This window comes from Micrasema longulum, unplaced genomic scaffold, assembly GCF_059751315.1.
Source record: "Micrasema longulum isolate JH-2025_06_02 unplaced genomic scaffold, ASM5975131v1 h1tg000097l, whole genome shotgun sequence".
Lineage (NCBI taxonomy): Eukaryota > Metazoa > Arthropoda > Insecta > Trichoptera > Brachycentridae > Micrasema > Micrasema longulum.
In genome coordinates this window covers 731,673-743,789 of record NW_028277303.1, presented here as the reverse complement: position 1 = coordinate 743,789, position 12,117 = coordinate 731,673, and the positions used below count along the sequence as shown (strand labels likewise).

Below are 12,117 nucleotides of genomic sequence, written 5' to 3'. Positions count from 1 at the left end.
TTGGCACCCCTGCTTTTCAATGAATTTATTAATGATTTTTATTCTTTATTTTATATATTTTATTTTATTTTATTCAGAAAACATACAGTCCTACATAAAATGTATTAAAAACAACGACTTTCTGACATAAAAAGACCCATTAAGTTTTTTTAAATTATGCAAAAGATTTAAATATTAATTATGACAAAATAATCAATAAATAAGAAACTCAAGTGAGAAAATAATAATTGTTAAAATTTGCGTTTTCCATGGAGGTTATCAATGGTAATAAATAAAAATACCGAAAGCACACCCCGAGCCATCAATGCACACACACATAAACGCACATATAAAAAATACACAAACGTAAACCCTACATGCGGCACATATACAAAGCATAGATCACTCAAGATGTACATTCAGCAACTATCCCAAATAATAAAGAGAAATTCTCCATGGAGAAATTTTCTGTATAAATGTAACGTACAGTCAAAAATGTCTACACCAATACTGAATCCATTATAATTTCTACAGGTACGTCTAATGAATGAATTTGAAGTATAATTGTTTTTACAAGTTGGTACATGAAAAGGGGAATTGAATCTGGTATAGCGAAAAAGACGACAGAAACCAATATTTTGTAAAAGGTACGGCATATCAACCATATTCTTTAGAATTTTGAAAAGAAAAAATAAATCAAATGTAAGACGCCTAAACCGCCGACGCCGATGTTGCTAAATCATTCTCTAACTCTCCCTTTTGGCTCTTCGCGGACGACAACAAAATTCTCAAAATAATTCAAACTTTACAAAACTGCTTTCTTCTTCAATCAGACATTAACTTTTTTAACCAATGGTGTAAAGTCAATAAATTAGAATGAAAAATTTAAAAAATACAATATAATGTCATTTCATGGAACAAAACAACCGATTTCCTTCGAGTACCTAATAGAAAACTCCAAAATTGATGTAGTTAAGTCCATCAGAGATTTAGTAGTTGTTTTGGACTATAAACTGACAAACAACGAGCATATAAATAATGCAGTAAATGAATCACTGAAATTACTTGGCTTCATTAACAGAATATCCTCTGATTTTACTATTGTACGTACAATCAAAACTCTTTATTGCTCAACTGTTCCCCCTCATCTAGAATATGCCTCCGTGGTCTGGTCTCCATTTTATGTGAATCGCATAAATCATATTGAATCAGTCCAACATTGCTTGCTTTGAAAAGTAGCGTGGATGCTTGGACTAGAGAGAGGTCATTATTCTTATGCTGATATAGAGTCGATGTTAAATATTTCTATTCTACAAAAACGTAGAACTAATATGGATTCCAGAAATATGTTCGGCATACTAAATGGTATAATCGATGTTCCATCATTACCTACTGGGACAAGTAAAATTCAATATTCTGACTCGTAGGTTGAGAAACAATGAAGTACTGTTCATCGATCAGCATAGAACAAACTATGGTCTTAATTCTCCAATGACCCGTCTTTGTCGTATTGTTAACTCAAGACAAGATCTAGACTTTTTTGTTTTAAATTTACATAGATTTAAACAAGCACTAAATAAATTGTGTAAACCCTATAAATTGCATAAATGAACAATGTCCGTTAGTAAATAAATAAATAATCTTTTTTGTTCTCTATTTCACAACTGAGATTGGATATTCTGGCCTAATGGCACTTTTTTAAACGGGTTGCGCCGCATACAAAAGTTATGTGAAAAAATACGCAGATTAATAATTGTTGTGTTTTCTCAAAACATTGTTTTATCTTGATGCTTTTCTCTGTGATTTTTGTCAATTGTACCAAAAAAAGTTACAACGAAAATAATGTTTTCACAAAACAAATAAGAAAAGTCAATGCATGTTGTCTGATTTTGAATGTGAAGAAGAAGATAAAACTGCAAATTATTATCTAATGACGATTTTCTGATAGACATGCGCTTACTGGGTCAGCCTTCTCTACTAAGTGTTCATCATTTTCTTTCCCTGAATTATCCAAGAGTCAATAGTGCGATAGTCATCAAAAATGAAAAAAAAATACTGCCAAAACGTTTACAAAAGACAGGAAATACATTTTTAGTAACACACAGAATTAATTACGGAATTGAAACTGCGATTCACTTGTTAAATAATACTTTCAATCTTTCGTTAATTATATGATAAACCACAGGAGTCACATTAAACTAAATTTATTGTATTAAAACATTTACAAACAATAAACAGATAATTTCAGTATTATATATTAAGAACTTTTAATGTTAAATTATTATTTTTTTATAGTAAAAATACATTTAAAAATAGTGTATCTTGAACTATTGGCGTTTTTTGCATTAAAATAAAATGGACTTCAGAGTTTTATTTCAACTTAAAAAAGCGTTTATACGACAAAAGTGGACTTTGATGTTTTATTCACGTATAGTTAATCGCGATAATTTTTTGCATTTTTTTACTTTAAAACAAAAAACAGTGGACTACCGTATTTTATCCGCTAAGCCTTAGAGAGTATAAGGTACATATATAATTATTACAATAATATCTTTGGTTAATTACTGCGTGTATCACTCGGATTCAGGTAGCTACCTACCTACTTGATAATTTTCTATTATTTGTCCGTTTCGATGAAAACGCTACAATTATTTAGCATAAAACTTTTTTAACTTAACTTTTTATGGTACAACTGGCTCGTAAAAGTCAAACCCCGCTACAGCGTCGCCGCACTTCAGTGGTGTGGCTCTGCGCGACAAAATTTTGTATGGACTGCCGCGCGTGGAGCGCAGCTATAGTGCGGTGTGTTTCATCCAAACAGTGAAAATAATATTTCGTGTTGCCACGAAGCGACGCGTAGTGCTGCTCTATTGCCGTTAGAACTTAAACACGGCTATAAAATATGAACATAAATCTTATTCTAAATCCCAAATAAAATCAAATTTTATTAATTATTTATGTTATTATTATGATTTATTTGTGAAAAAATAATTTAAAAAGATGAAAAAAATATAGCTCTTAATAATTATTCCATTTTCTTTGGAAAAAAATTTGCTTTCAATTGTTTTTTTTTTGTTTTAGGAATAAAATGATCTTACGAATTCTTTTTGGATTCCTAGTTTTTGCAACACTCTCATCATTGGGAGACGCCATATCCACACTTTCTGGACAACCACATATTATTTTTATAATAGCAGATGACTTGGTAAGTAAAACTTTCGATTTATGTTACAAAACATCATTGTATAAAACCGGTTTTTCTCAAATATTTCGTTAAGTACTGATTCAATTAAACGATTTTTTTTTTTAATTTCAGTTCAATATTTTTCTCTACGCAGTCATTGTTATCAATACATATCGACTTTTTAAATGAGAGGTTGGATTGAAAATCCATAAAAAATTAGCCATGGCAGAACATTTCATTGAAAAGTGACATTTTTCGCCTTTGAACTAGAGATTCTGCATAAACCCAACAACTATGGGACGTTAACATAAGTTGTGTTTTTCCTTGTTTTTCCTTTTTGTTTCCTCCTCTATTCCCCCGATTGAACGCGAACAGATAGACGTGTAGAAAATAGTCACTTTCGTGTACTTGGTATTCCGTTTTAACGACTTGTAAAAAAATAAAATAAATACTCTAACGTAAAAGCAAACACAATATCTTATTGAGCAAAAAAAAATCTTTCGAGACGTACAACTTTAACCGTTTTGTTTTACTTTTGGTGTTTATTTTTAAATGTGAAATAAACGAACATAACTTTTGTTAACACCAAATACGATGCACAAATAATAAAAGAGGCTGTTGAAATACAGAGAATCTCAAATAACCTAAACAGAGACGACGGACTTAAATTAAACGTACACTGCACAAATATCGCGAACAGATTTGGCAGCTTTATTCCCTCGATTGAACACGAACAGAAAGAGGTGACAAAAATTCTCACTTTCGTCTATTTGACGTTTTGTTTTGAAGGCTTCTTATCAAATTAAATGTATGTAACGTAAAAAGAACCACAATATCTTGTAAAGCAGATTTTTAAATTAAAAAAAAATAAAAAAATCAAACAATTCTTATGTTAGCACCTAAAACTATGCACACAAACTGTCTTTTTAGTATCAGATTTTTAGCATTAGACGAATAAAATGCCGTATGTGTAATATTGAAATTTGCATATCATTAATACGGTCTTTGGACCGTGTCAACATATTAGCAAAAAGCTAAAAAAAGTAATAAAACTATTATAACCAAGCGTTTCAAAGGGTTGCCAAAATCTGAGCCTCGAAATTGAAATGGGATTTAGTGCCTGATAAAACTCCTTAAAAAAATGAAAAAAATCCTCACTAAAAATACTGTTCTCTTGGATTAATTGGTTAATTTTTTATATGCTTGGGAAAATTTCAAAATATTTGGTTTTTAAAAAAAATAATTTTGAAGTTGATATTTACATAATTCACATGTACAGTCCATATTTGTCTTTAATAAACCTTTGCTTGTGTACGCGTGAAATAAAATATTCTAGTGTGTACTAACACAAACGAAATTGGTAACATAGTTTTTCTTAGTTCACTGACATACACCAACATATAGCCATATTAAATATTCGAACCTAACTTTGTCTGTTTTTTGACCGGATGTTTTTGTAATGACTAGTATTTTGTTAACGAATGTTTAATACTTTAATTAACGTAAAAACAAAAATATATTAGATATGATGCAGGTGATATTCATCTTACTGAATTATTTAACTTACATTCTAGACAACAACGCCTGAAAATATACTCTTCAATTTTCATACTTTTTTAGACCAGTTGGGTATATCAACAAAATTTTTTGTTTGAGATAATACTTTAATTTATAATATTTTGTCATTTCCCACATTTATTTTAGTTGCTTTATGCGTCGAACAGAAATGGATTACAAAGAAACACGTGAATTTACTTTAAATGCATTAAATTTTTGTTACATATTCTAAACTATATTGTTTTAAATCGAATAAAAGAGCTGAAATTATTTATCCTTTTCAACAGTTTAATGAACTAAATATTTATTTAAGTTGATAACTATTGTGAAAAATACAAGACTTACCGTTTTTTGATAGCGTTTTTTTAAGTCATCGATAATTGAAATAATTAACGTATTATTGAAATTTAATGTATTATTTAAACAATCATTGAAATTCAATTGAAATTACGAAGACTAAAAATCTGCATTTGTTTCTTATGAGTACCTATTTGTTTATGTGATCGTAACAATTAATTTTTATCTACATAATTAAAATGTGCGTGTTTACACAAACAAAAATTGTGTTTACTTGGTTCACCGACAGGCACTACTACATTAATATAGGCTTATTAAACATTCGAACGCATTGTACGTCTTTCAATTTTCAATTTTAGCGCCTAAATTTGAATCGGATACGAGCCTCTAGGGGGAAATTCGGCCTTGAATCAGAATGTATGCAAAACGAATTCCCAAATGTCCAACCTTGCTAAAATATTTAAAGTAGTTGCCTATGATTTTTATTTCCATGGTAATAACGATCATTTCCATTGTTATATGGAGTAACTGGTAAACTATTGTTTGGTTTATCGTATTACACGTTATATTAAGATATCGCCTTGTAATAATTATAGTCCGAACTTTTGTTTGCATACACTTGAATAACCTGTGATATATGTCCCGCCCTTCTTTTGTTATTTGTTACTGAATGGCGTCAAGCAACAGAAAACCATCTCAAATAAAGAAGGCGTAGTCACAGAAATCGAAAAAAACATTTATGATGAAAAAAAAAACAAAGCTTTAACTTAACGTTCAGGCAAAATATAAATAGAATAATTTGTAAATTAATTGAAAAATAAATGTAACGTTATTATTAGAGCACACACAAGTATAAGGATATGTGTGTACTATTTCAAAAATTGAAATAAATAAATAATAAATGTATTGGATGCAGCAGCATAAATTGCTGATTTTAATTGGGTGCCAAGAAGCGAGGTATGGTCGCTGGAGGGTGGGTTTCATTCAAATAGGTAGATCAGGAAGTTTTTTCACTTTAGTACGGAGAATTCCCTGGACAAAGAAACAGCGCGCATTTGCCGTAGATATTTACATTTTTCTAAATGTTTGGCCATAGTGGCGAGCGTTTTGCGGCGCGGCGCGAGATGGTGAACTAAAAAATATGGTAACCAGTATAGTGTGCGTAGTGACCGCGCGGGCGCGGCAAGGTTTCGCGTACCGCGCCGCACTGCAAAACACTCTCAACTATGGCCAAGTACTAACGGTCGCTCGATTGATCGATTATTACGTTCTGTACGTGCTAAGCAGAAAAATGCATCCTCTTCGAAGGGTGATCTTCAGTGACCGGCGCGCTCACCCAATTTAGACACTTGCGATTTTTTTAAATGAAAGTATCTCTAAGCCATCATTTACACCGATTGTCTAAGGACCCTTGCTCAACTAAAGGTCAACATACGATAAGCATAACCAGCATACACATCGCTAGGCTGTTCCTATTCGGATAAATCTGTGTATCGCCATTGGGAGAAGCCACTTGCCGAATACATTTTTTAAACAGTGTAATCATAAATTTCAAGTGTTCTAAAATAGCAAAAAAGTTAAAAAAAATAACGATAATAATACATTCTGTTTTATTGACCTTTCAAATCAGCAAATAATGCTGCCGCACTTATACTGAATATATTTTTGATCAGTTTGGTTATGAGTGGGTTGGTTACTTGATATTTAACTTGGACAATCATTTTTTTCAATTCCGTAGTTAAGATATTTAATCCTAACCAATGCCGTGAGATTTATTGCTTCTGGCTGACGGGGCAAGGTTGGAGTTAATTTGATGCATAGGTAACTGTTTAATTTTCTTGTGATAAAATCATCACTCTGTGAGGTTGTTAGGTAAGCGTAGGCACTTAAAGATCGTCTCGCACCGTGACGTAATTAATGACCAGCTAAATGGTACCCAGCCAACTATTAAAACACACATAATATTTAATCATAAATACTTCCATCAGGCGTAGTTAGTCGGTTATGCTTTTAAATACAAAATAAAAGTCGCGGGTTTATTAAAATATTTATCGAAGGAGACGCAATAAGCAGTTCACAATAGAGTCTCGGTGCCGACCTTTATGCATGGAAGCGGAACATGGATTTGGAAAAACGAGGGTGAAAGTAGGCTAAATGTTGTCAAAACGCGATCTCTCAGGCGAGTTCGTAGTAAAACTGGCTGAGAAGCATTATCAACAAAATCAAGAAATAAGTTACACGGTGTTTAGACATGCGGAACGAACGGACGGCGAAAGAATGACTAAAAAGATTAACGATGCTAATGTTCATAAATGCAGAAAACAAAAAAGATCGAGAAAGACATCGCATGCCCTAATTCAACAAATACTTGAATGGACATATCAAGAGTAGGAATAATCGGCATGCGTGCACGAGACGATGTATAAATGCAGAAGAAGCGAGGCATGTTTGCAAAGACAGAGTGATATGATGTTCTGTACTCTTTGTAATGATTTTTTTGTGTTCATTTTATAAGTATAAGTAATGCATGCTTCCACTTTCTATTTTGTTGTATCCAAACTCAACACAGGGCTCATGGCCACATAGAGTTAGGAATACGTGATATTTTTTTTGTAAATAATAAATAAGAAACATTACTATCAACAGAATATCCCCATGTTTGAAAAAAACTTATCGTTGCATAGTTTGCCAGGTCTGTGATTACATACATCGTTTTATTTGTTTAGGCGAGATAAAGCAAACGTATCTTTAATTCGATGGAATAAAACTTTTTCTGATAATACTGAAAATTTTCTTACTAATTTGAATGACTTTTCAGCTTTAACAGTTTCTTAATATATTTTTTGGTTTCATTGTATCATTTGTGCTTGTGCCAGAAAGACAGATTTTTAATCAAAATATACCAGTTAATTACCAGAACTAATAATAGAAATTGAATAACGACAAATTGATATTATTTTATCTTTCTCTCTTTCACTGAAATTGCGCGATTACGATCAAACTATTGACAAAATACAATATTTTTTAAATGGTTGGATGTTATTTTTTTCTATTTACGAAATTTGAATTCAGTTTTATTTCTTTTCTGCATTTTGAGGGTTTTATGTGTCAATGCAATTCGTTTACAAAGGAATTTTTGAAACACGGCACACAGTAGTAAAATAACATATTTTCATTACTCCAGAACTACTTGTTGGACCTATGAGCAGTTCAATTATATGTTATTTACCAAAAAATCGCACTACATTTGAAGATTTTGAAATTTGAATTACGAGTATGAAGCAAGGTTTTTTTTAGTCATGCAAATATCTATTTATTACCAAACAAAAGTACAAACATATTATTTAACATTAAATAGTAATGAATTCCTTACTATGTGTTGAGTTGGGAAACAACATAATGGAAAGTGAAGCGCACATATTATTTGAAAATAAAAACATAACATTTAAATAACATTTAAAAATAACATTTATTCCATATCACCTTCTAACCAACGCGCAGCTCTATTTGTACACCTTATAGTAATAAATAAATGTATGCAATGTCTAGCAGTCTCAAACTATGGTCACTATATAATACAAGCTACACAAGTTGAAATGTGTTTTGTTTTTTAAATATAATTATTTATTCGGAATCATCAAATAAATTTGTAAAAAATTGGTCACTGGGTTTAAATAGAGAAAATTCGGAAATTTACTTGAAAACATTCTTAAACAATAAATGGTATAAATTAATATTGTATAGCTGAATAATAAATTAACTAGTAGGTGGTATTGTTTTTGTTTATTTTGCCCAAAAATGTCTGCCTTAAAAGAGGTTGTACCTAGTTAAGCAGACTAGACATGATCCAGAGAAATTTAATACCTATGTGTGTGTGCGGTAGATATTTTTTAAATATTTTTGTTATAAAACCATAATAATTATTATTATTATTATTTAGTGAAATCTAGAGTCACTTTTTAATATAATATTTACTTAATATTGGGCTAAAAATGATTTCAAACTTATAATTAACAATATACTTATACCCGTATGCAGAGACAAAACTTAAGGTGAGGAAAGTGCATTCTATTGTCTTCACCTTCGGGTTATTCTCCGCATTTGAGATACGGGTATAAATGTTGCATAAGTTACACTATCCAAGATTCGAAAATAATGTTGGTTGATATTGTGTACATTTAAAATGAAACGTATTTACCTTTCATGACTCTCCCACAATGATAATGCCTGCGTGCTGTCGCTGATTTCTTTTTTGAAGTTAATATTATTTAAGTTTGCTTGGCAAAAGATCATTCGCATTGGCTTCAAAAATGTTATTATACTAATTGCAATTTCTATATATGCATGATTTTTTGCTGCATTGGTGTTTACGTAAGCACGGTAAAATAATTTGATGAAATTTGTTAAATATTTATATGTAAATGTAAGATCAATTATTAAAATTCAATGTTTATTTATGTAAACAGTCTATTCGAAAACTATTATTTATGTTAAAAATAAACAAATTAAAATTAACTAAAATATTGTAAAATGTCAGCACGGGTTTTCTCATCAAGGAATACATTTTTAAATCAATTATATAATGTATTCTTGTAAAATATCAATTGAAAAAATTAATGGCCTCTTCTCCTTTTTATAAGGCATTTTAAATTATAATTGATAAATTAAATTCCATACCTAGAGACTCTCCGTTGCATTCAGTAACGTAACATATTTTGAAAAATTAGCTAATTAATTCCATTTAAACCGTTATCCTATAAATTATTGTTCTAGTAAGTATTAATATAATATTATGCCTTACATCGTTTTTTTATACATGTATAAGGCTTCTATAATTTCAATACTATTTATGAAAAACAACTGAGATAAAAATATTCCAATATTTATTGTTTTCCATTTAAAATTGTAATTTTTCTAAAAAAGTTAAAGGGAAATGTTTAACAAAAAATATTATTTTTGAGATATTGTTTTTAATAAACAATCATTTAAAAAAAAATTTCTTTACTGTTTTAAGATTTGATTTTCAATACACCAGAAATATGGTATACTCACCAATTACAATATAAGTATTCTTTTTTAAATTTAAATGGGACAAATGCAATTCTTTGTTTATTTTTTGTTACTTTATATAAACTTAATTACCATTTTATATGAAAAAAAATCTTTTTAAATTCCTAATAGGATGTTTATTTTTGATTATTTATCACGTTTTCTTTTGAACAAAAAAATCTGAATGTATGTTAAAAAATATAAATATTAAAATTGATGCGATTTGTTTAATTTTAATTTCTTGGTAGAACAATAATACAATAACTGCATACAAAATACATATTTAAGCTGATTTGATGCTAATATTTGTTTGTACTTTAGGGATGGAACGATGTTGGATTCCACGGATCAAACCAAATACCCACCCCTAACATTGATGCGTTGTGTTACAATGGAATCATTCTCAATAGTTACTACGCACAGCCGTCTTGTACGCCTTCGAGATCAGCCCTTATGACAGGAAAATATCCCATCAAAACAGGTAACATATCATTTTTCTCTTTGTTTCAACGCTCTTTTCTCAGGAGTATAGTCATAAACAACTTTTTCCCAAAATCAATCACATTTTTAATAAATACTCAAATATGTTAAAATCCATTTTTCACGAATATCTTTAACTGGAAGAAATGGATGACATTAATAAAACATCAATAAAATGGTGAAAATTACAAGGCCAATGTTAGACCATAAGTCCTGTATGCTTAAACTTTTATTTTCTTTACATAAAAAAAATTCTGCCTTTTTTTCCAATCTACACATTAACTTTTTATTTTGAGTCATATAACAACAATCTAACATAATGAACAAACAAAAAATAAACAAATCGTCACGCCGCGCCGTTTCCCTGTAGAGGTAGGCAAATATGATAGAACGCAATATCACCATCTCTTTGCATGCATAGTTTTATGGTATGAGTAAATAATCATGATAATAAAATAGTTGTGTACCGTCGTATATTTAAACTAATGTGATTTTAAATTAAAAGTGTCTTCTGGCTTGGAATTAAGATTTTTTACAAAAGACGAAATTTTATACATTACTTTTTGTACTTTATTTTATTTTGTACTTTATTTTATTTTGTACTTTACTCTAATAAAAACTTACGAGTGAAATGTACTTCGATTTTACCCTTCGGTTTTCTGAATAGGGTTAGGGTTGGATAGCAAATTGATTGAATAAATTAATTTGGGCTAAATAAATACTTAAGGATATAATCTATTTGCTCCCCTTAAAGGGAAAGACAGACAAAGCCATTGCAGCGAAGAAACCCATTTCCCAAATTTAGTTACCAGCCATGTGTGTGAAGGTGTCTGTGTGTGGTGACAAAAAGGCTGCGAGGCACATCTGTCAATCTGGGGGAGCGAGGAACGTAATTTGTGTATGCAAATAGTAAAAATGCGAGGCGTCTCTATACATTCCATCAGCAGAATATCTATATAATGGGAGCTACCTATCGCCCAAATGTATTTTCGAAACATGTCACGTAACCAATTCGACTCCTTAAAGTTGGGCTTATGTGATGTTGTATTACGGATTTAATTGACAGCCGTCGTGTGCCTTAATGCTTATTTTAGAAGCCTACCTTATGATAAATCCATACTAATATTATAAATGGGAAAGTGTGTTTGTTTGTTTGTTTATGTTTCTTTCACGTTTTGACATTGGGACCGATTAACATATTTTTTGCATATGAATAGCCAAAGAGCTACTTTCGTTCCAAAAAAAAATCCTTCCTTAAGTACCGGCAACCGATACAGATAATTTTTTATTAATCGGGAAAATTATTAATTTTTCCCTTATGTCACGCGAGTGAAGCCGCGGGTAAAAGCTAGTATGTTATAATACTTACATTTTTTTGTTATTTTTTTATGAGTAAGGGTAATAAGTTATTATGAGCTTTTAATAAGAATGAAAACTAAAGAACTAATACCAAAATTGATCAATGTCGTTGAACTGAGTCATTAGAACGAGGACAAAGAAAATTAACAAAAACATTTGATTGATTAGAATTGAATCACCGATAAAATAACATTTCCAGGCTAAGAATATAC

At 30.4% G+C, this 12,117-nt stretch overlaps 1 protein-coding gene across 1 annotated transcript in view; it reads left to right on the top strand.

Moving 5' to 3' along the window:
* LOC148284680 (arylsulfatase B-like) overlaps nucleotides 1-12,117 on the top strand; it is a 72,851-nt gene that overhangs the window by 6,243 nt on the left and 54,491 nt on the right. The window contains exons 2-3 of the mRNA XM_088236363.1: nucleotides 3,061-3,184; nucleotides 10,388-10,547. Coding sequence (XP_088092489.1) covers nucleotides 3,061-3,184; nucleotides 10,388-10,547 — 284 coding nt within the window. The remainder of the gene's footprint in view (nucleotides 1-3,060; nucleotides 3,185-10,387; nucleotides 10,548-12,117) is intronic.